General features: G+C 41.7%; 1 protein-coding gene across 2 annotated transcripts; it reads right to left on the bottom strand.

The window, feature by feature from the left end:
* Window positions 1-6,336: 6,336 nt before the first annotated feature.
* On the bottom strand, window positions 6,337-11,138 carry LOC105010699 (elongation of very long chain fatty acids protein 6). 2 transcript variants are annotated; one of them, XM_010870211.4, is made up of 4 exons: window positions 10,879-11,138; window positions 10,149-10,280; window positions 8,335-8,486; window positions 6,337-8,120 (listed from the first exon to the last, which is right to left on the bottom strand). In XM_010870211.4, the coding sequence occupies exons 1-4, from the start codon at window positions 10,974-10,976 to the stop codon at window positions 7,693-7,695; spliced, it is 810 nt and encodes a 269-aa protein (XP_010868513.1). In that variant the 5' UTR covers window positions 10,977-11,138; the 3' UTR covers window positions 6,337-7,692. The 2 variants fall into 2 exon arrangements, with proteins under 2 accessions (XP_010868513.1, XP_019902612.1); XM_020047053.3 differs by lacking the exon at window positions 10,879-11,138 and adding an exon at window positions 10,367-10,455.
* Window positions 11,139-24,529: the final 13,391 nt, after the last annotated feature.

Genomic DNA, 24,529 nt, shown 5'->3' on the forward strand with positions numbered 1-24,529 from the left:
TGAATCCGAGGTTCTACTATCGGCCGTATTCTCCTCTCCAGAACCCTGGCATAGACTTTCCCGGGGAGGCTGAGAAGTGTGATCCCCTATAGTTGGAACACACCCTCCGGTCCCCCTTCTTAAAAAGAGGGACCACCACCCCGGTCTGCCATCCCAAAGGCACTGTCCCCGACCGCCACGCGATGTTGCACAGGCGTGTCAACCAAGACAGCCCCACAACATCCAGAGACTTGAGGTACTCAGGGCGGATCTCATCCACCCCCGGTGCCTTGCCACCGAGGAGTTTCTTGACCACCTCAGTGACTTCAGCCCGGGTGATGGACGAGTCCACCTCTGAGCCATCATCCTCTGCTTCCTCAATGGAAGACGTGACGGCGGGATTGAGGAGATCCTCGAAGTACTCCTTCCACCGTCCGACGACATCCCCAGTTGAGATCAACAGCTGCCCACCTCTACTGTAAACAGCGTTGGTAGGGCACTGTTTCCCTCTCCTGAGGCGCCGGACAGTTTGCCAGAATCTCTTCAAGGCCAGCCGATAGTCCTTCTCCATGGCCTCACCGAACTCCTCCCAGGCCCGAGTTTTTGCCTCCACAACCACCCGGGCTGCAGTCCGCTTGGCCTGTCGGTACCAGTCAGCCGCCTCAGGAGTCCCACAAGCCAACCAGGCCTGATAGGACTCCTTCTTCAGCTTGAGGGCATCCCTTACTTCCGGTGTCCACCACCGGGTTTGGGGATTGCCGCCTCGACAGGCACCGGAGACCTTGCCGCCACAGCTCCGAGCGGCCGCTTCGACAATGGCGGTGGAGAACATGGTCCACTCGGACTCAATATCTCCAGCCTCCCTCGGGATCCAGTTGAAGCTCTGCCGGAGGTGGGAGTTAAAGATCTCTCTGACAGGAGACTCAGCCAGACATTCCCAGCAGACCCTTACAGTACGCTTGGGCCTGCCGAGTCTGTCCAGCTTCCTCCCCCGCCATCGGATCCAACTCACCACCAGGTGAATCATTTTAGTTTAATTATACAAAGAGCGAGAAAACACAAGGTTTTTGAAAAGTTTATATTTTGTGTTTAATATTGCCTACGTTTTTTTAATTGAATACTCCTTAGGTACCTGGAACCGTTGAGGCACGTAGCAATCAAGTTATTTTTATTTACTCTGTCATTGAGCAAGTACAAGTACAGTACAATGAAATGCAATAGAACGCCATGCCCCTGCGAGGATCGAACTGACGACGTAGGGCTGATTTACCCATCTGCTGAACAAGTACACTGCATTCTAGCTAGATAGCTATTATATTGTTTACCAATTATACAGTGTAGATGTATTGATTGTATAAGTTAGTGAACTGTTATAAGCTGTTGTAACCAATGAAGCAGAATATTAATTGTTTGTAATATGAGCTGAAACTGAAGGAGCAAGTAGGAGAATAGGAAACCCTGTTCAAGCGGTTGCCGGGGAGAGAAAGATTTAGTATGTCTGTCTTGTGAGAAACAGGACACAGGTTAGAGGCCCACACACATAGTCGGACAGACAACACAGAAACCACAAGGGGGGCAAGGGGGTACTTGTAGTTGTCCTTATAAGGAATAGAACTGGGATTGGGCCAATGGCACACTTGCTTTGTAAGTTAACGCCTCTATCTTTTTGGGCGTAGTAGAAGTATAAAAATGATGTTTTGACTGTTGATCCTTAGACATTGTGCGGCGACACTTGTCTCCAAAAGCTTTTGTAATAAACGGAATATGTGGTACGGTAATTGACCTGACTCCTGGTGTTTTATTCTCCTTTCCAACAAACCAACTCGGGGAAGTGTTAGACTTCAACAACAGGTACTTCTTTTGTGAAGTTCTCCTGCTTTTCCTGCTATCCTGCTCTCCTTCCTCCTCTTCATTTAATTTTACTAGTTCTCTCAAACGCTCTATTTTAGACATCCTCTCCCCCGATCTAGCTAAGTATTGGCTGTTTATCAATTCCAAGTACGTTAAGAACGTACTTGTGTCCTTGAGAAGAACGTTCTTGCAAAACGTCCTTGCAAGATGGCGAGGACAGAGAAGGGACCTATCTAGATTGAGATGCATAGGTACTTGGCTATTGCGCAAGACCGTATGCTTTTCTCCTGACATCTTGAAATTAATTCTGGGATATCAGATGCGTTCTGATATTCTGATCTCCCAGAAGTCATATCCCAAAATTGCTTTCTGGGAGAGCAGTTTTTACTGTTCTCCCAGAAGTCATTTCAAGATGTCAGGAGGGCAGGAAAAACTCCACAACTGTAATAAGTCGTAACTTTACTTCAGGTAAACGGTACCTGTAAATCGGCATCTGGAAAAAAATGTGATGAGAAATGGGCATTGTAGTCGCGGAATATTTGCTCATTTTATTGAGGAAACGGCTAATGTATAAATTTGCTCCGACTTTCAATCAGCTAGCTAACGTTATTCAGTGCAGTGGAGAGGCTAGTTAACGTTAGCTATGTTAAGTAATTACAATACCGGAAAAGAGGGACAGCTTTTTTAGTAGTGCAGTTGATTTTCACTTTAAAAAACAAAAGTAATATACAAATGTCATATATAATATGATTATGGCTATAGTCTCCATACAACCTTCTGTCGTTCATCTTCACATTAATATTTTATTCAGGGACTACTGAGGAGGTTACAGCCCTCAGAGTGGAGGGGTATTCCGTAATAGCCAAGTGCATGCATCTCAATCTAGATAGGTGCGTTCTCTGTCCTCGCATTCTTGCAAGACCATACTCTCAAGGTCGCTTGGCAAAAACGTTCTTCGCGTACTTGGAATTGAAAAGGCCATTGTTCACCAACTATACAATTACTTTTTCTGTGAAGCTTTCTCTAGAAGCGAAAAAACGACATCGCCGCCTAGTGCTAAGAAGTGTAATGGCTATCTACACAAGGCCGCACACCTATATATGCTGAGCACGTCTCCGTACACACGCACATGACATTAACAACGCAGACCCGCAGAAGCATAAATGAGCCGATACTTTTTTCCGACACGGTTTGCGTGTTGGGTAATCATCAACATTGATGGTGCCTCTTGGCTCTTTTAAATATAAAAAATATTCCCACATTCTGGATTTCAGCCGCTTAGGTGGGGGAAACGGAGTTCCGACATTGTCATTCGGTGCGCTGCGCTCTCTGACAAGCAGTTCGCTTGTGTCTCAATGACTGTTAATTGAAAGCGGAGGACTTCTCAATTTAGTGATTTATCTTGTGAAGTTTATATGACGCTGTGTTAATGTAACAACTCTCTTGTAATTGAACTGATATCTACAATATGAACGTTACTTCCTTTTGCTTCGATTAGAACAATTCAGATTTTTTAAAAATGTATTTATTATAATGCAATACCTTGAATGTCAAAATGGCAAAGGTATGAGAACCGTTTGTTTGTACAACCTAAGTGCACCTTGAAACCGTTACATCCCTACCCCTGGTATATAGTGTGAAATACATTGTTGCTTCATCATAAACCACAGCTGTGTTTTATCAGATGGATATGACAAACAATACATTTATTTTTGTAATTAACCGTTATATTTATCTTGTGGAACTAATCAGATCTGTGTGCAACTGAGGGACAAAACTGTTGCTATTGGCTTAAGTTATTAACGACATGCAGGATATATTCAGTCTCCAAATGTGCACCAAAAACAAATACATTTGCATAAATACATTTCATAGATTCACTTAAATGAATACATTTGAACAGTGACCACTCATACATTACCACTAATACATTACAATGACATCAAGCCATTCTGCTCTTTTCCACAATGTTCTTCCAACCAGGAAGTGTAAATGGGTTAACATAATGGTCAGCTTTGCAGGGGTCCAAGCCCACCAGAAAGAGTTGTGAGAGTGTAATGAGATCAGGGAATCTCTGCTGACAATGCCTCCTCACTCCCCAGCCAATTTGCATTGCCCAGGGGGCTTCCCAGCTACTAGTGGCACAGTCCGGGACTCAAACCTAAACTGGTAGACAGCATGGTGTTATAAATCGCTGCATATTGCAAGTTCTGTTGATGTCCTTGTCAGCAGACAGCTTTACTAGCATTGTAGTGACAAAACTAGACAGAGTATTACAACAAACAAACTAGCCTCCTATAATTCGCCTTGCTTCTGCTCATTGTGGCTATTTGACTGTCTAGTATCATGACAACACAGAGCCCTCGTTGCACACACTGTTTTCGTGACATTGTCAGTTAACCTGTCTATAGCAACAAGGACCCTCGGGGGTTTGTGGGTAATATACCACACCTAAGCATTCCTAAAACCAGCCCTCAGCCATGGTATAATGGTCATAAACCACATCCCCTTAAGTGTTATTGCTTAAATATGAAAATGTTTACATGAATGCCTGTAAAACCAGTTTGAGTTACCTCATGAGAAGGGATTCAATGGCCTTTTAGTTAATTTGTCATATACAGTGCTAGCTATGCACACTAGTCTTGACTTTCCCGCCTTAGAATGTAGTGTTACTACACTACTTCGCAATGAAACTTCATCATTGCCCAGCAGTCCTGCACAGATTGATGCAAATTGTCTCAGCACTTTTTATAAAAAAATTGAGTGTGTGTACATTCTGTATGCCTTTAACCTGCCTGTATCCCTTATATTTACTGACATTTTGCTTTTAATATTTTAGATGAATGCCTGGCAGAGAACGGGTCTCTGAAAGTGAATAAATACCTGCAGGTTGAGGGCTTCGACAACGTGTATGCTGTTGGGGACTGTGCTAACGTCAAGGAGCCTAAGCTTGCGTACCACGCACGGCTCCATGCTGGGGTTGCCGTTACCAACATCACCAACAGTCTGATGGAGAAGCCCTTGAAATCTTATGAACCAGGTACACCCCCACCCAAAGACATTTGGGTCCTCGCATGTTCTCCGTTTTGCCTCTGGTACCTGATGTTCACTGCCTGTTACATAAAATGTGATTGTGGCTCTCCTTCCGCTTGTCCTGACAGGGAGAGTCTCCATGCTGTTAGCCATGGGTCATAACGATGGTGTGGGTCAGTTCAGCGGAGTGAGGCTCCCCCGCTTCCTTGTCACCCAGGGAAAAAGCAAGGACCTGCTGGTGTGGAAGAGCTGGAAGGAGATGGGACAGAAAGCTCCTTAACATGCCATGCAGAACTTTCTGGAACAAAACCATGTGCCAGCAAATTCTTACTTAGGTGACAGTTTGTATAAATTGTGTTTCTAACTTTATAAACCATCTCAGCTTTAACTTGTTGAAATTCACTCAGAATTGCAGTAAGGTATAGGTAAGACATGAATGAGAATCTTATAACAGGGAGCTTTAAAAATAGCTTGAAACACAGACAGCACCCCTGTAATTGAAGCAATTGTGTTTGACCGGTGATGCATTTTGCTGAAGGTTTCTATGACACTCCTGGCATAATCCATCACATAAATACAGGAATTGCTTAGCACGCTTGAGTGTAAACAATGCACACAAGCAGCACACCAATTTGGTGGTCCTACTGCAAACGAGTTAAATATGACTGAAAAATGCAACAATGTCAATTTTATTTTAGTTGATCAGGCTATTGACTGTGGCTTGTGGAATACTGATCCACAATGCGGTGAAGTTGCTGGGAACTGAAAGATGTCATACACATTTGGTGCATCCTAAGCATGCTCAGTGGGGTGACACGTCTGGTGAGGATGCAGGCCATGGACAAACTGTGCCAGTTAAATGTTGACATTTGACCCCTGAAGTCAGACATGGACTCCGGGTAATTCCCTGTTGAGAACGACTAGCACTGAGAGGAGTTTTCCTCTAAAGGTTTGTGCACAATTTCTGCACTTGTGCTAACCCTCAGGTTTATCAGCAGTCCAGTAGTGTAATCTCAGACGACCCCACAGGTGAATAAGCCACATGTCCTGGCTGGGGTGGTTCCACGTGATCCTTGAGAGATTACTTGGATGAACTGCCAAATTCTCTAGAATGACATTTAAGGCGGTTTACTGTATAGTAAGGAACATTAAATTGAACAGCTTTTTTGGACATTGCTGCAGTCGGCATGCACATTGTAGTCAAAGTCTGAGATTGTCATTGTGATAAAGCTGAAAATGCTAAAGTGGCCTTCTGTTGTCCCCAGCATAAGGTGCACCTCTGTTCATTGTAGTAAGACATCTTCCAGTGAATTAAGATTCAAATTGTAAACTGAAATTTGTAAATATTTAGTGAAATAAAACAATTGCAACTTCAGAGTTAGCCTGATAAGTTGATGCGATGCTGTGCTAGATAACTTTCACTAAACAATGCATAACTGAATAGCTTGAATGCTTATAAATTACAGACATGTATAATGAAATAGACAGCTTTATTATAATACATTTTAGAAATAAGACCATATTTTGCTATTTACAACAGTATGAGTAATCTTAAACACTTGAAATCAGATCAAAGTACAATAGTGGCTTGTGTTCATCTGCTCGATAAGGCAATATATAAAGAAGAGAAATTGCACCATTAGTCAAGACAGGATTGTTCAGCAATCACTTGGCACAAACAAGTTTAACTTTTTCTGCTGCAGATTCAAATTCCACTACAAGTGGTGAAGGAAAATGGCATTTAACTCAAGCTAAAAAGAACCTCCATAGCTAATGCAAGGCTTCCCCTACCGTAGTAATTAGATATGATACATTCATAGTCCTTTCAACCTGTAAATTAAATCCAATAAATAAGCTTAAATATACAGAACTGAATTTTAAATAGCAAGACAATTTTGCCAAGTCAATATACATCAGTTGCTGGCTACTTAAAAACAAAGCACAAATCATTCTAAAAATCTTAAAAGCAAACAATTTTAGAATGAGGTAGAGGGGGACAAAATGCCTGTCAACTAACAGGTTTTTCCCTTGTAGTTAGGAATTCCATTTGGGAACCACAGCATTAATCAGATTCCTGGAACGTGACAGCGAAACCATAAACCACTCCCCTGTTGCATTACAAAAGCAACATGGCACCTCACATCCAAATGGTATGAAAATAAATATTGCAGGTGGTAAACAAATCGAACAATTGTGGAGTGAAGTCATGGGAACGTTTGACATTTCCGGCACTTTTGCAGCAGCCTTCATATTATCAAATTAATAAATATTAAACATTTATATAAGAGTACCACACAAAGGGCTGCTTTTAGGGGGATACCCTCCCATCAGAACAACGCCTCGGTCTACGCAAGTCACCAAATCGCACACAGGGTGAATTTTGGGTATTAGGTCAGAGGTATCGAAGGTCTTCATCTAGAAGCAGTCAGAGAAGATTACGTAAACTAATCCATATGAATGAATCATGCTAGGTATTGGGGTTCGGCTCGGGCGTGTCTGCTATCCACTCTGAAGTCTGTCCACCAACAATGACAAGAGCACATTGTACCAGATGGAAAACAAGTCCAACCGGTCCGAACAGAAACCTGCAAGAGGCACCATTACATGGGCCTGCTGGAATGTAAAGATCAGGCAACAGGAAACACGCATTACCACACACAATGTGATGAGCCACAAAAAAAATAACAAAGCTCTATCTTCATGAAAACATTAACACTCCAAATAGTGCAGCATTTGAGCGCTGGTAAACTAACAGGTGTACAGAGAACAGCCATACTTCAATTGGGCCCAGTCAGGCAGTGAGCAAATTCCCCTTCCCTCCCCGACAAACTAGTCCGTTTTGGAGCTCTTGCCACTGTTGCCTTTCAAGTAGGTCTGGTAGAAGAACGAGGAGAAAAGGACCAGGTAGCTGAGGTACATGAGGGAGCTCCACACAATGTTGTTCAGGTAGGAGTGGCAGTTGCCCTCCTGCATCCACCGGTAGACCAGCCTGTTGACCGTCAGCCCCATGGCCATCTGGGCGATCTGGAAGGTGGTGATGACCATGGCGAAGGGTCGCGGCACTCTGTAGCCAGCCGCCCGCACTGCGTAGTAGCTGTACATGAGCGCATGAACAGAGTAGTTCATGGTCATGAACCAGCCGCCACCGGCCACCAAGTCCTTGTAGGAATACCAGGAGTACAGCAGCACGGTGATGTGGTGGTACCAGTGGAGGAAGATCAGCCGCTGCTTACGGAGCACGATGAACACCGTGTCACCTGTGGAGGCCGCGTAGGGACCGTGAGTCAGGGACAGCCAGGTTGTGGTCCCAGCCAAGCATCCACTAATACACCCACAGCTCTTTGAGCAACAATGCTTTGTCAAGCAAAACTGATAATCTAAGATGACATTAACCAGTATCACTCATGGTTGGAGTGAACTAAATGAGATTCTCAGAAATTGAGGATTGCCAGTTCTGAACCTGGTCCTTACCTAGTTCAGGGGCTTTGCTCAGGACAAAAGCATAGGCCCAGAACTTGCTCACAGGTCCATTGTAGAAGCTCTGATCACATACAGACTGCCTGAACCCACTCGTGGAGAGGATATACATCATGTACCACCCTGTTCGTACTGCTCCAATCATACTGCAATTAAGACAGAGTTAAAGGTTAACTCACATTACATGACCATTCATCTGATCTCTTCACTTGTGTAAGTCACTTCACAAACCAGTCATTGGTTAAGAACAGGGTTACCCAACCCTGTTCTGGAGAGCTGTCCTGTAGGTTTTCTTCAACCCCATTTGTGACTAACCCAAGTTTGCTTTTCATCCAACTAATCATTAGAATCAGGTGAGCCAAATTAGAATTCCAGAGAAAACCTACAGTACATCTCAAGAAAGTGTTGGGCAGCCCTGTTTAGAAACTAAAACTGCTTCTAGCTTAATAAAGAGAAAACTGCAGCCCCTACACAAACCACCTGCTGCACACCTGTACCTGATTTTGATTGGCATTGATAGTGAGCTAAAACAATGTCTTAGTCTTTTGCAGATAATTTCAATCATTAGCAGCAGAGGACTGAAAAGACAGCCAAAAGAAGTGCTGACTTTAGGATTGACCAGAGTAAGATTTCAGAGCACATTTCTATTGGATGTGAGTTGATAAAAAGAAAAGTTGAATTAGATTTTAGACTGAATGGGGCTGATGTGGCTCTGGAAAGTGTGAGCAACCAAGTATCTCCACATCTGAAATGATCAATGAGGGTGTTTGTAGGGCAGGCAGGTACAGGTAGTGTCTGACTGAAGTGCATTTCTTTTTCACTAGAATTCTGGAGTAGAGATGAAACTGTAGTGTGGTAGTCAGCACAGTTCAACAAGGAGCCAGATGTATACAAAATAGTATATTTTTTTAGACCCAAAGTGCCTTTGGCCTGCCCAGTACTACTTGCCTCTTAGTTATTTGTTAAACTGCTGCAGCTTTCTAGTCAAATGATACTTTTTAGTAGTGAGGTTGAACAGTCAGAAAATGTGGACTGCCAGGAAGTCCAGATAATCAAGCCCAGCTGATTTGTGTGAGTCCAGATTTTGGAGCTCCTTCCAAACATCCCTGGCTTAAATAGGATGAAAGGATCATGCATTGCAGCACTTTGAAAAGCCACCACACATTAATTCCATGTCCATACATGAGGGGTTGTCTTATGAAATATGGCTGGTTTCAGGGAGGGTGCAAACAATAGCTTGGTAAATGTATTAGGCCACAGGTCTTCAACCCTCTCCTGGGGACACCCCAGCCATTCCATCTGTTAGATATATCCCAGAGCTAGCACACCTGAATCAACTTAAGGCTTTCTGTTGAATCAGGTGAACCAATTCAGAGCAAAAACTAAACTGAGATGGCTGGGGGGTCCCCAAGAGAGGGTTGAAAACCTATGTATTAGGCTGTATAGACACTGTACAAGATTGAGCATGTCTTCCTACAATGTTAAAAACACAATACAATCAGATGTGTAGTTGGCCAACAGGCCACCTGCAAAGCGCATGCACTTTAAAACACTGTGCAGCAATTAAACCTGAGCACACAGCAGGTCACTATGGAGATGTACAATAAACACTAAGGTCAAAGTGGTAACAAAGCAGTGGACCTATGCCTAGTACCACCAATTGAAAAGCTGCTGTATGTCAGTACTTTGTGCAAAAACAATGATAAGAATAAGATGTCAAAGCAAAAATCTTTCATCAAAATCATTTGAAAACTATTTTTGAAGGTCAAGAGTCCTCAGGTACCGCAAACAGTACAGCTTTAACTCACCTGAAGATGGCCAGGCTGAGTGACCATAACACCAGTGGTCTGCGCAGTTGAAGTTTAGGCCTCTCCTTCATGAAATGCTGACCTCCAAACACCAGCGCTGCATACAGGCCACAGAACAAAAAAGCCTTCCTCCTGGTGAAAGAGAAACAAAATTCCTTAGACTGTACTCATGGCAGGGCAAGGTTACCTTCAAAGGGTATTTCAACAAGTGAGCACACCTTACGTCCAGAACTTTGCGGGTTACGTTTGTGCATGCCTTTCCCATAATTGATTATCAGGGCACACCCAGCTTGCTGTGGTGAGAAGTGATTATGTTGGAAAGTAGTTAGACCTATATACTATAGCAACCTCAATGTGCCATCTTAAAATGAAAAGGTAAGTAAAATGTGTAAATGCTCAATTGAAATCAAGAATCTAATACACCGTCCCTGGTGAATGCAGTCTTACTGATATTTCATCTTACTGATTTTAGAATTTCTTAGTGAACCGTTAGGTGTACAGCCTAAATGTCTAATTTAATAGAAAACAAAGTGGCAGGTATTTGAATCATTAAATTGTAAAACATGTCATGTTGTAAATAAGCCCATTTAAAGTCCACATCATTGTCATGACACCCGTAATGCTCTTCAGCGTTACGAACGGATGGAAGAGCAACACTTGACCTGTTTATCATTAGCAGGCAAATCCATTTTTTATATACATACATATACATGTATATACCTATACATACCAGTTTCCCTGCATCCATTCGATAGCCCATCGCTCGTCGAATTGCTGTTCAAAACCATATTCGGAAAACGGTACTTTATAATATTCCGTCTCATTCATTTTAAAAGCTGAGCTTCCACTGACAACCTTTACAGAAGTCGGCTAGAACTTATTAGTAAAACGTATTTTTAATCCCAAGTAGCTCGTAGAAACTTGTCAGTTAGCGCTCCGGTTCTCTTTACCCCTGCACTGCTCACACCTGATCTCATTTACGAATAAATGAAAATGTATTATATAGCCTAGGATACGGCTCCGGGCGTGAATAGACTGCAGCCCCGCCCTGTATCCTTCTGACTAGAAACTTTGGAATTTGGTTTCGACAGTGATCGTTTTAAATTACTAACAAAAGGACTAAGAGGATTGCCAGCGAACTGGTCCCAAAATAATGTGCCATTCAAGAAACACATTAGCCCCATTACTTTTCTTAGAAGATACGAAAGCGGTAGGAAACACAAACTACAGCCACTTGTGGTGTGTTAGGACATTTTTGCCAGATGTGTTTGGTGCACCGGCGTCAATCTAAGGAGGGCCGAGTCTCCGCAGGTTTTCAATATCTCTTTGTAGGTATACGGAGCAACTTTTGGGCATTTATTCTGTCCCTCCAGGCCCCCAGCGAAAAATGTTTTCGCCTTCAAGGAAAAAATTAAACCAGCATAGGTTACTACGTAAATTAGAACCAAGTGGAATCGGTTTGACACCTGTATGCGGGGATCTAATCTGTCCAGACTTTTAACCCAAAGCGTCAAATAATAGTCAGTATGAAATATGATAGGCCTTCCAAACTCTACCAAGGTAACGTCAGAATAGGAATGACAACAGTATAGGCCTAATACCTCTAGAAAATTATATTAACTTTAATTTTTAACTTTATTATTTAATTATTTAATTTCATAACGCAGCTCTGCTAGTAAGATCAACCTGTTATTTTAATTTACAGATTTTTGTTTTCAATTAAAATGCTACAATGTGCCCCCAAGGAATGGTCAAGCAACGTTTTAAATGTTGCCTTTTTTAGAACTATTGTTGATGCGAAACCAATTTCCGTAAACTAGTCAATTTATTCTCCTCTGATGAATGACAAGACACCGACTTTGCTCCCTTTGATAGATTACCCTTTTCAGAACAACCAATGTCACTTGAACAGACAGATTTTGAAAACACGGATACGAGTTTGCAGGTGAAATCGATGGGTGTGATTGGTATCAGCGTCTTGTGAACAACATTAAAAAGCACTTCCGGGTCACGGAAATTAGGAACCTTTCAAAATAAAAGAGGCCAAAGATTTTCTTCAAAACTGATATAAATTGAGTTTATTCAGTGTTTCAGAAAATGTACATCTGAAAACGTTGACAGCAATTCATATTTTATCATATTTAAGAGTCATTTCAATAAAAAGTGGTTATTAAAACATGTTCCAAGGGCAAACTTCAATGCCAATGACTGAATATGGAATACATATTGCCTCATAGCTTATAAACAATTAAATATTCCACAGAGAAAACAATGTAAGACATTTTCAGGAGAGTGTGTAGAGCAAGACAAACCTGTGTAATCATGGGAATGTTGTGCTACATCAAGCAACACAATACTTCCACCCCCCCTTTAGTCCCCAATGCAAAACACTATAATAAACTGTAAATGTACATATTGCCCTATACAGAAAAAACGATTCTATACGCCAAAGTGAATGTATTGTAGGAAATGTTCAGGAGAGTGGATAAAGTGATTATATGCAAAGAAATCAAGGGGCACTGTGTATTTGCAATTGTTGCTGGCATTTTACTTTGCCCATTCCATTCATTACTCCTTATGGGGCAAAGTGACAAGATAAGCAATTGCAATCATCAAAGGTGGAGGTTTCAACATGATGATTTGATTGGCTTTCATTAAATGTCATATGATTTTCAGGCGTGGCCCTCAGTTGCAGCAAACCTCAGTTAGCTTAGACTCTGGAAAAAATTCACACAAAATCCTTTTGTATCACTTCACATTAATGGACATGATAATTAATCTCAACATTTATCAAGAATCATTGACAGAGTGAAAACCATGTAAAGATCAAGATTAATGTTAATCAATTATATGCTTTGGGTCCCTGCTATTGTGAAAATAGCACTGCAGACTGTTTTGAGTACAAGCTAGGACCCAGTATCTCTATTCCTGTGTTGATTAGAAATAGAAGGAACCGTGAGCATGTAACCCATAAAGTAAACTTGTCTAATCTGTTAACTGTAACACGTCAACCTACTAGTCCAGGAACCCCTATTATATCTATTAAGCTGGCTTTACTTAACCTTTTCACGCGTGAGTTTCAAATATTCCTTACCGACCCCCCAGCGTGAGTTTTTTTGCACGTGACTTCAGTACTCTGCAGCATTTGAACTCACGCCAGCATTTGAACAGTCACCTTGCTAGGTAAGGAACACTACATGCATTGCATTGCAAGCTTCTCTCGTTGACTCGAATTCTAAGAGCTGCAAAAGTTGGTTGATTTATTACTGTAGCTAGCTAGAAAACGTCAGCTAACCGCTAGCAAACGTCAGCTGCCTGCTAGCTAACAAATCGTGACCAGTTATTCAGTGCAGTGAAAATGAATAAACTATATAAAATGCATACAACAGGGAACGTAACTTCTAGAAAGTTTTTGCAATGGTTTTGATCGGTATTAGTCGCTAATATAATTTGTTTTTGTGCATTAGTGTTGGCTGTCTGTTGGTACGTAACTAACACTTCTTGTCCCGATTTGAATGCTTTCTACCTGGTTAATATCATAGTATGGTCTTGAAACAATTACAATCAGGAAATAAAGTTATAAACACTGTTTGAGCTAAATGTGAGTAAATAATAGCGCGGTTTTACCAGCCATTGTTACGTTACTTGTAGCTAGGTATGCTAATGGTGCGTTCTAAACATGACGTTCTAATCACACCGGTGTGATCGTACGCTCCAGGGACCACTCTAGATTGATCACACCAGTGTGATCGTACGCGCCAAAGGGTTAATATCAGATCTCTCGCCAACAAATCATTCTTGGTAAATGACATTATAATATCCTACAACCTAGATTTTATGTTTCTCACTGAAATGTGGCTAACAGAAGATTGTAGTGCTGCAATTCTTAATGAGACAGCACCCGAAAATTTTGGCTATATGAATATGTGTCGAAATGGTAGGAAAGGAGGAAGAGTGGCTGCCCTATTCAAAGATACATTCCAGTGCAAAGAAAATACACTAGGTCATTTTCTTTATTTTGAATACCTCTGTTTTACATTGAAGGGTACCCCCAAAATTTAGTTTTTAACCATTTACAGACTTCCACAATATTCTGCAAATTTTATTGATGATTTTGCTGAACTACTCTCTGTTATATCAGTTGATTATAACTTGTTTATTATTACAGGGGATTTTAACATCCACATAGATAATAGTACAGACAATAATGCCAAATAACTTTTGCACTTCTTGATCTCACTCAACATGTGAAAGAGCGTACACACACTCAAGGCCACATTTGAGATCTGGTTATCTCTAAAGGTCTCGATATTTCCTCTGTCATGGTTAAAGACTTGGCCCTGTCTGATCATGTCTTTTCTGATTCACTTATCGACCCAAATGTTCCAGTAAACTCTGTTTCTGTTAAGAAAAGGTACATTAATGAGAGTAGACTCAGTTTATTGAAGGCATAGCTATCTCTCCAACAATAAGTGCTGAGTCAGTTGATGTACTCCTGGATAATTTGAATGCCAAAATATTGAATGTCATGGATCGTGTTGCACCGGTAAAGGTAAAGAAAACTATGAGCAAACAGAAAACACCATGGAGAACCACCATGATGGTAAGCACCCTGAAAAGAGAATGTAGGAAAGCAGAACATATGTGGAGGAAAACTAAACTTAAAATTCACTATGACATCTATAAACCAAGTTTTGATAGCTTCAAAAATGAGTTACGCAGGCCCGGACAGCAACATTTAACGGGAATGATCAACAAAAATATCAACAATACCCGCACTCTTATTTGTCATGGTCGACAAGCTTACAAAACCAATAAAGCAGATAGCATCAGAACTCATGTCCACTGTGAAATGTAATGAATTTGCGTGTTTCTTTAGTGAAAAAAGTATTAAACGGAAACATGAGAACATCACAGTCTAACAAGGACTCTGTACCATCACCACGACCACCAAGACATTACTTGGTTATTATGACGCATTTTAATACAACTGATCAAGGATCCCTAGAAGAAACAGTTCGACTTCTTAAAACTTCCACTTGCTGTCTCGACACACTGCCATCATATTTCTTTTAAACAATTTTTAACTCTATAACAATGCACCTACAGCAAATAGTTAATAGCTCTCTGCAATCAGGCATTTTCCCAACGTCTCTATAAACAGCTGGCATTAAGCCCGTATTAAAAAAAGAGAACACTGGATGCATCTATAATGAACAACTATAGACCTGTATCAAATCTCCATTTTATAGCCAAGATCAATGAGAAGGTTGTCTTCAATCAGCTCAGCAATATTGTAACCTCAAGCGGTCTCTAAGACACATTTCAGTCAGGTTTCCGACCTCACCACAGTAGTGAAATGGCCCTGATTAAAGTTGGCTGAATACTGATTCTGATAAAATAACAGTTCTGATTCTATTAGATCTCAGTGCAGCATTTGACACTGTAGATCATAGAACACTTATAGATAGGCTGGAAAATTGGGTAGGACTCTCCGGGACAGTCCTTGATTGGTTCAGATCTAGATGGCCGGAGTAACTTTGTCACCATTGGTAATCATGAATCTGATAGGGTGGCTATGACAGGCAGAGTTCCACAGGGATCAGTTCTTGGACCGCTTCTGTTCAATCTCTATATGCTGCCTCTGGGCCAAATTCTACAGAACAACAACATTAACTAACACAGCTATGCCGATGATACTCAAATATATATGGCTCTCGAACCATATGACAAAAGCTCAATAGACATTCCATGTCACAGTATAGAGCACATAAAGAGATTATTGTGTTTGCCAACAAAAATAAAAGAACAAGTATTAGTAAAGAGCTGGATTCTTGGGCCCTTAAAACCAGGGATCAAGTGCTTAATCTTGGTGTTTCGATAGACTCAGACCTCAGATTTAACAGTCATATCAAAGCGGTCACCAAAACAGCATTCTATCATCTAAAAAATATAGCCAGAATCAAAGGCTTGATGTCCCAAAAAGACCAAGAGAAGCTCATCCATGCTTTTATCTCTAGTAGGGTTGACTACTGTAATGGCCTCTTAACTGGAGTCCCGAAAAAGACTGTAAAACAACTGCAGCTCATTCAGAATGCTGCTGCTAGAACGTTAACCAGGACCAAGAGAACAGAGCACATCACTCCGGTTCTTAAATCTTTGCATTGGCTTCCAATCAGTTACAGAATAGATTTCAAAGTGGTGCTTTTAGTTTATACATCTCTGAATGGTTTAGGACCTGAATACATTTCTGATATGTTTGCAGAATATAAACCGAGCAGGGCTCATAGATCCATGAACACAGGTCAGCTAGTAGAGCCCAGAGTCCAAACTAAACACGGAGAAGCTGCGTTTAGCACTTATGCTGTACAAAACTGGAATAAACTACCAGAACATCTTAGACGTGCCCCAAACGTACCCATTTTTTAATTCAGGTTAAAAACACTCTTCTCACGTGCCTCTGACTGAGCACTTAAACATTAACCACACTGTTTAGCCTTTACATACATACATACATACATCTTCTTCCGCTTCATCCGGGGCCGGGTCGCGGGGGCAGCAGTCTAAGCAGAAATGCCCAGACTTCCCTCTCCCCAGACACTTCCTCCAGCTCTTCCGGGGGGACACCGAGGCGTTCCCAGGCCAGCCGGGAGACATAGTCCCTCCAGTGTGTCCTAGGTCTTCCCCGGGGTCTCCGGCCCCTGGCTGCGCCTAGAAATTCTGTCCATAAAAATTATGAACAGAACCGGCGACAAAGGGCAGCCCTGCCGGAGTCCAACATGCACGGGGAACAAGTCTGACTTACTGCCGGCAATGCGGACCAAGCTCCTGCTTCGGTTGTACAGAGACCTGACAGCCCTTAGCAAAGGACCCAGGACTCCATATTCCCGAAGCACTCTCCACAGGATGCTACGAGGGACATAGTCGAATGCCTTCTCCAAATCCACAAAACACATGTGGATTGGTTGGGCAAACTCCCATGAACCCTCCAACACCCTGTAGAGGGTATAGAGCTGGTCCAGTGTTCCACGGCCAGGACGAAAACCACACTGTTCCACCTGAATATGAGGTTCTACTATCGGCCCTATTCTCCTCTACCGAACCCTGGCATAGACTTTCCCAGGGAGGCTGAGAAGTGTGATCCCCCTATAGTTGGAACACACCCTCCGGTCCCCCTTCTTAAAAAGAGGGACCACCACCCCGGTCTGCCATCCCAAAGGCACTGTCCCCGACCGCCACGCGATGTTGCACAGGCGTGTCAACCAAGACAGCCCCACAACATCCAGAGACATGAGGTACTCAGGGCGGATCTCATCCACCTCAGTGACTTCAGCCCGGGTGATGGACGGCGGGTTTAGCCTTTATTTAAAAAAAAAAAATGTTTTCTTATTGTATCTTTTATTATTATGATGTATTAATTTGCTTTGATGTTTTTATTTGAGTATTTGTTTTTATGTTATTGTACTTTCATATATTTTTCTTTGTAAAGCACATTGAATTGCTTCGATGTATGAATTGTGCTATATAAATAAACTTGCTTGCTTGCTTTGCAAACTTACCTGCATCTGACTTTTTGGTTGTGTTGGTGTTGGATGCCCTGCAGAAGCTTGCTTTGTCAGGGATGCAGCCAATGTGCAACTTAGATACCTCTGTCTGAATAAAAAAGAAGTTGTATCTCTTGAAAGTCTGAGAAAGAATTTCATCACATTAAATGATTCAAGGTTGTAACTTATCTACAAGCTCACTGCATATCTGTACATGTTATAACTTGAATGGATGTTTGACGTTATTGTGGTCAGTACATCACCGTTTTATACACTGAAGATAATCAACCTAAAGATTAAAATGTTATGTCTTAGTAACAAAACACTGTCTGGTCTTTCTACAGTAACTCACCAGGAGTAGGGTCACATTCTGTAAGAGCAGAACTATTTTGTCTGGAAGTGTGCAAATTGTCCATTTAAGTTTGATTTTTCCTACAAAAACAACAAAAGGTTTTTGAAACATATGTAAACAACACGCAGACCCATACATTAAAGTACAACCCTGTTTCCAAATTAGTTGGGATGCTGTGTAAAATGCAGATAAAAAGAGAGAAATGTCATTGTTTTTGGAGAAATACATGCCCATTTAGAATTTGATGCCAGCAACATGTTTCATAAAAGTTGGGACAGGGGCATGTTTACCACTATGTTGCATCACTTTGTCTTTTAACAATATTCTGAAAGAGTTTGGGAATTGAGACCAATTGCTGTAGTTTTGAAAGTGAAATATTTTCATTATTGCTTGAAATAGGATTTAGCTGCTCAACAGTTGAGAGTCTACTTTGTCGTATTTTCAGTTTCATAATGTAACAAATGTTTTCAATGGGTGACAGCTCTGGACTGCAGGCAGGCTGTCACGTCCTGCGCTGGGCTCGGGGCATAGCCAGGACAGGACAGGACAGGAGGTGGCCTTTAGCCACCTCTAATCCTTTTTTTTGGTTTCCCCAATTGGAGGCAGGTGTTAGTTATTGCCTCCAATTGGGGACCCTATTTAAGTTCAGTTTGTGGGCCCAGAGGTGTGGTTCATTTTGGTTTGCATGTGTTCAGTTAAACCCACGGCACTGGTTGCTGCCGTTTGTTTTGTTGGAGTCCTTTTTTAATCTCATTAAATATGGATTATCTTCAATACCTCTACTCTGCGCCTGTGTCCTACTCATCCCATGACCGTGACACAGGCAATGCTACAGAGCAATGTTGTTGTAATACGTATAGAATGTGGTTTGGCATTGTCTTGCTGAAATAAGCAAGGCCTACCCTGATAAAGACATTGTCTGGAAGGCAGCATATGTTGCTCCACAACCTGAATATATTGTTCAGCATTAATAATGCCTTCACAGATGTGCCAGTCACCCATGCCATGTACACTAATACACTACATACCATCACAGATGCTGGCTTTTGAAATGTGCGCTGATGACAAGCCCAAAAATAATTTCACATTTTGATTTGTCAGACCACAGGAAAGTTTTCCACTTTACCTCCGTCCATCTTAAATTAGCTCGGGCCCAGAGAAGGTGGCGGCGTTTCTGGATCTTGTTTATATCTGGTTTCTTCTTTGCATGGTACAGTTTTAACTTGCATTTGTGTATGCAGTGACGTACTGGTTTTCAGATGTTGCCATGTTTTGTTTTATGACTGGGCCATTCTGTTATAATCTACTGTTGAATGTGAATCCCATAAAAAATAAAAGATGTGTTTTGCCTGCTCACTCATTTTTTCTTTGCAAATGGTACATATTTCTTTACAAATGGGCCCAGAGAAAGGCAGCAGCGGTTCTGGATCTTGTTTATATCTGGTTTCTTCTTTGCATGGTAGAGTTTTAAAAAGGTAGAGTTCTAAAGGCATGAGGAATCGTGAAAATTGATGACAAGATGAATGCAGCATTTTATCAGAAAATACTGGCAGACAATTTGCATTCTTCTGCACAAAAACTGTGCATGAAATGCTCTTGGACTTCCCAGCATGACAATTACCCTAAGCACAAGGCCAAGTTGACCCTTCAGTGGTTACAGCAGAAAAAGGTGTAGGTTTTGGAGTGGCAATCACAGTCTCCTGACCTTAATATCATCGAGCCACTCTGGGGAGATCTCAAACATGCGGTTCATTTAAGACAACCAAAGACTTTGCATGACTGGAGGCATTTTGCCAAGACGAATGGGCAGCTATACCACCTGCAGTAATTCAGGGCCTCATAGACAACTATTACAAAAGACTGCACACTGTCATTGATGCTAAAGGGGACAATAAACAGTATTAAGAACTAAAGGTATCCAGACTTTTGAACAGGGGTCAGTTAATTTTCTTTTTTGTTGCCATGTTTTGTTTTAATGATTGTGCCATTCAATTATGATCTACAGTTGAATGTGAATCCCATAAGAAATAAGACATGTGTTTTGCCTGCTCACTCGTGTTTTCTTTACAAATGATACATATATTACCAATTCTCCAAGGGTATGCAAACCTTTGAGCACTACTGTATATTACAATTGGAATGAAAAGATGTGCAATGAAGGCAAATGCAGTACAAATGGCAATACTAAATGTGCAGTTGAGGCAAACACCCCACAAGGGCTGCAGTTTTGGAGATGCTCTGACCCAGCTGATTATGATATTGAGGTTAAAATATCCTGTACTGGTCACGGATCCCAACGGCCAGTACAGATAGGTGTCTCCTGCCCAGTCTTTAAAGTGCCGATTACTGCACTGGAGAATGTCCACTTGCGGAAACAGGCAGTGCCCGTACGTCCCTGATTGCCTTGGGTCCTTCCGTGTCCCTGTTCCGATCCCCAACCTCGTGCCGTTGTCGTTCACTATAGTCCACCGAAACATTCACATCTCCTGCAGTTAATCGAAATAATCTGCTGTGTTGCCGTATAGCTATATTAAGTTTTTAACCACCAAAATAGGGGCTAAAGGTTCGAGTAAAATAGGAATAATGGTTTTGAGTAATAAATATGTAATATATTGCACTCAATATGTATTGTATGTATGTGAAACCAATAACAAATCAGTTATTGACAAAGGGAATGCAAATTGAAAAAGAAAACCCCCATGCCCTAATATCCTAACCTTTTCTGTAAACAACAGAAGAACTGTGTTGAACATTAATTAATATCAAGTCACTAGAGCTCAAATGATATCAAGGGTGTGAATGAAGAAATGGTTTAAGCTAATTCAACACCTTGTTAGAATTTTTCTGGAATTGTTTCAGTGTTTTAGTCACTGGAATTTTCCCATGACTTCAGTGAACTGCTAACCAGTTTTATGTTATCTTGAGGTTTCAAGCCTCTGGATACACCAGTGAGAAGATTACATACTTCCAAGTAGAATGTGCTTCAGGCGGCCCAGGCTTTCTTTAGTTTTAGAAGAATTTTAAAGCTTGCTCTTTGTTTTCAGTGACTGATTACTGCCTTCAGCCCTTAACTATAATGTGAGCTGGCTTTTGAGGTTCTCTTTGTTAAAATATGGAGTATCTTTTGGGCCTTTACTTTTGACCCTCCTAGGGAAACTCTTCACCATAGCTTTTGGATGAGCAATGAGGTTTTACGGTGGTACTATATATTTAGTTAATGATACAACAGTTTTACAGCAGTACCAGGAGGGGAAAACACTTCTGGTTTTAATTGTCTCTTACCAATCAGGGTCTGAGTCAGACCTGGGACACCAGGATAAGTACAGTAAAAACCAGGGAGCAGCTAGATCAGTTTCAGCCTCAATGGTTGAATTTGAAAAGCCTAGTTTTACATTGTTTTACATTGTCACTTCTATGGTGACATGCTGCAATGCAACCCAACCTGCCCTGGTAAACATTGTTCTGTTTGTTCAATTAACATTCTTTCAGAAGAACATTTCTTGGAAAAGGTTTACCTAATCAGCCTCTTGTTTTTTTCTAAGAGACAGAGAAAGTGTCCTAAATACTCTGATATTACAGAGAAAAATAATAGTGTTTCTCTGCCAATGTACAGTAAATAAACACATAACAAAGTGGTCTTCTTGTTGCATATTTTGACCTATGTATTTTAAGCAGAAATCCAACCAATGTAATTGATAAAGGTAACCCAATTTGAATGATATATTAGGTTAATTTTGATGATAAAATAAATGAGTGAAAGGAGGAGAAATGGTCCACATTTACAGACTCAATAGGCTTCCCACAGTGTGAATTCTGAGCAAGCCTCTTGACCTATTATTTGACCAAAAGTCAATTTAGAACCAATTCTGATTTAAAATGAAAACCTAGCCAGTGAAAAATAGCAAAGCAACAGTCAGTTAACCCTACATAAAATCAAAACATTATGAACATGAGAATAGGAAAAACATAAAGAAATTACATTATACGAAATTATACATATGCACTGATAAGCCAAAACAAAATCACCACTCATAGGTAAAGCGAATAACATGAACGTCTCCTAACTAGGGAACACGACGAGTTCTGGGTAGATTGGATATTAAGGGAACAATCAGTTCTCGTAGTCAACGTGTTGGATGCAGGAGAATTGGGCAGGAGTAAAGACCTGAGTGACTTTGCACCGGACGCATTGTTATGGCCTAATGACAGGGTCAGAGCATCTCTGAAACGGCAAGGCTTATGGGGTGCTCCCGGTCAGCAGTGGTGAGTACCTACCGACAGTGGCCCGATGAGGGACAAACCACAGAAGGTCTAGTGTACTGTGGCTCAAGTCACAGAAAATGTTAATGATGGTTATGGGAGGAATAAGTCGCAAGACACAGTACATCGCACCCTGCTGCGGACGGGGCTGTGTAGCCACAAACTGGTCAGAGTGCCCATGATGACCCCTGTCCACCATTGAAAGTTCCTACAATGGGCACATGAGCGTCAGAACTGGACCTTGGAGCTGTGGAAGAATGTCGCCTGGTCCAATGTGTCCCGTTTTCTTTGACATCACGTGGACGGCCATGTACGTGTGTGCCGTTTACCTGGGGAAATGATGGCACCAGGATGCACTGTGGGAAGAAGACAAGCTAGTGAAGGGAGTGTGATGCTCTGGTCAATGTTCTGCTGGAAAACCATGGGTCCGGGCATTCACGTCGATGTCAATTTGACAAGTGCCAACTACCTACACATCGATGCAGACCAGGTACACCTCTTCATGGCAATGGTATTCCCTGAATACCATTGCCATGAAGTGGGGCACATATTGTTCGGCAGGTGCAAATATTGGTCGGGAATGGCTTGAGTAACAAGGTTTTACCCTGGCCTCCAAATTCCCCAGATCTCAACCTGTAGCATATGCTGGACCACCAAGTCTGACCCACCACGACTCCACATCGCAACTTACAGGACTTGAATTTCTTGATACCAGATACCACAGGAAACCTTCAGGGGTCTTGTTGAGACCAACAACATATTAGGCAGGTGGTTATAATGTTTTGGCTCATCAGTGTATACAGATGGATCAGGCCCTTAGCAGGTGCAGTGATCAGATAACAGCTCAGACAATTTGTTCTAGAAGGAGTGATAAAAGTATAAAGTTTAAGAGTGTTCTGTGATTCATTCCAGTCACTTTGTATGCTTAATGGTCTTGTGTGCTGGGTGACAGTTGCCCTAGTGCGCTGCTGATTCCCACCTGATACATCCTGACTCTTCAGATCAGGCATGTGGGTGGTTGGTTCAGGGACACCTGTCATGGCGGTTTCCCTTTCTGAGCACTAACATTCTAACAGGTAGGCCAGCGGAGACTATACAATTCACACACAGATGAAAGGATAGAGAAATGGCAGAGGATTTGGCATTTTTTACAATGTCCACATTTCATGAGTCATCAGCGGCTCTGTGCCTTTGCGTAGTGCATTTTGTGATTCAATGTTATTAAGTTTAGTTGATCTCCCAGAAACAATAACAAGTATTACGTGAGGAAATTATTAAGGGATTCTTACATTACACCGTGGATGTGAAATGTCTTGATAGCTGTAAGCCCGAACAGGTTACTCACAAAATCACAGCTGTGAATATTATTATGGGATTATTACAAGCAAGTGACTCATCCACAGAGACCAAAAAGAGGAAGCCTCTGTTTGTTGCCTCCATCCATGGCATTGGTAAGCTCATGGTCTTAACCAACTAAGTTAAGGTCTGACGCAAACATTTTGTTGGTTTGATTAGATTTGACACTGGCGTTAGACACATGACTACAATTTGCAGTGAACTGTGGGTGATATCTACCCTTCACTCATACCTTCAAGCCGAATCAAAGGCTGAAGCACCAGCACTTACGATTGTATTCAACCAGAATCCACTTTTGATAAGGATTCCCACAAGAGAAAGCGGTAAGGCCTTAGAGTATAAAAACTATACAAATGTTTACACGACAGTCCTACTGCATCTACTAAGATCCAAACACGAGGTGTGTTCAATGTGTATTGAGATGTTTGGGTATGTTGGATGTTTGGGTATGTATGGACATAATGAGCAGAAAATGTGTTTGGAAATCAACTAAAAAGATCTCACAACAGCACCTTGAAAATTATTTTGCCGGCAGCATGCATTTGATCGACAGGGGGTGCCATGTTAGTTACCAGGTAAACAACATAAACAGGCTCAGTAAGGTTACAAAAGGAGCCGAAAAGACACAAATGGAAGAATCAGGAGAGACACAAGTAACTTCACTGTGGAGCCATCTGTAGCTGTGTCCGTATATGAGTTTAAGGCATGGCACCTTGTGTTGTGGCTACAATTATGTCTAGGAACAGGGCTTGCTGATGCCAAGGTTCTATGTAATCCTTGCTTCAGTCTAAAGCAGTTTCCATTTAATGCACTGGATTTTGAAAAGTTGTTTAGCAGGTTACTAATCAATAAACCAAATACAATTCATA

This window comes from Esox lucius, chromosome 6 (assembly GCF_011004845.1).
Source record: "Esox lucius isolate fEsoLuc1 chromosome 6, fEsoLuc1.pri, whole genome shotgun sequence".
Taxonomy (NCBI): domain Eukaryota; kingdom Metazoa; phylum Chordata; class Actinopteri; order Esociformes; family Esocidae; genus Esox; species Esox lucius.

Bases quoted from the DNA above. Each gene is read 5' to 3' on its own strand.
- LOC105010699 (XM_010870211.4), bottom strand. From the start codon at position 10,976: ATGAATGAGACGGAATATTATAAAGTACCGTTTTCCGAATATGGTTTT. The intron at 10,281-10,878 runs GTATGTATAGGT...CTCTTTCACCAG, and splicing joins GAATGGATGCAGGGAAACTG to GAGGAAGGCTTTTTTGTTCT. The intron at 8,121-8,334 runs GTAAGGACCAGG...CGGCCTCCACAG, and splicing joins GAGCAAAGCCCCTGAACTAG to GTGACACGGTGTTCATCGTG.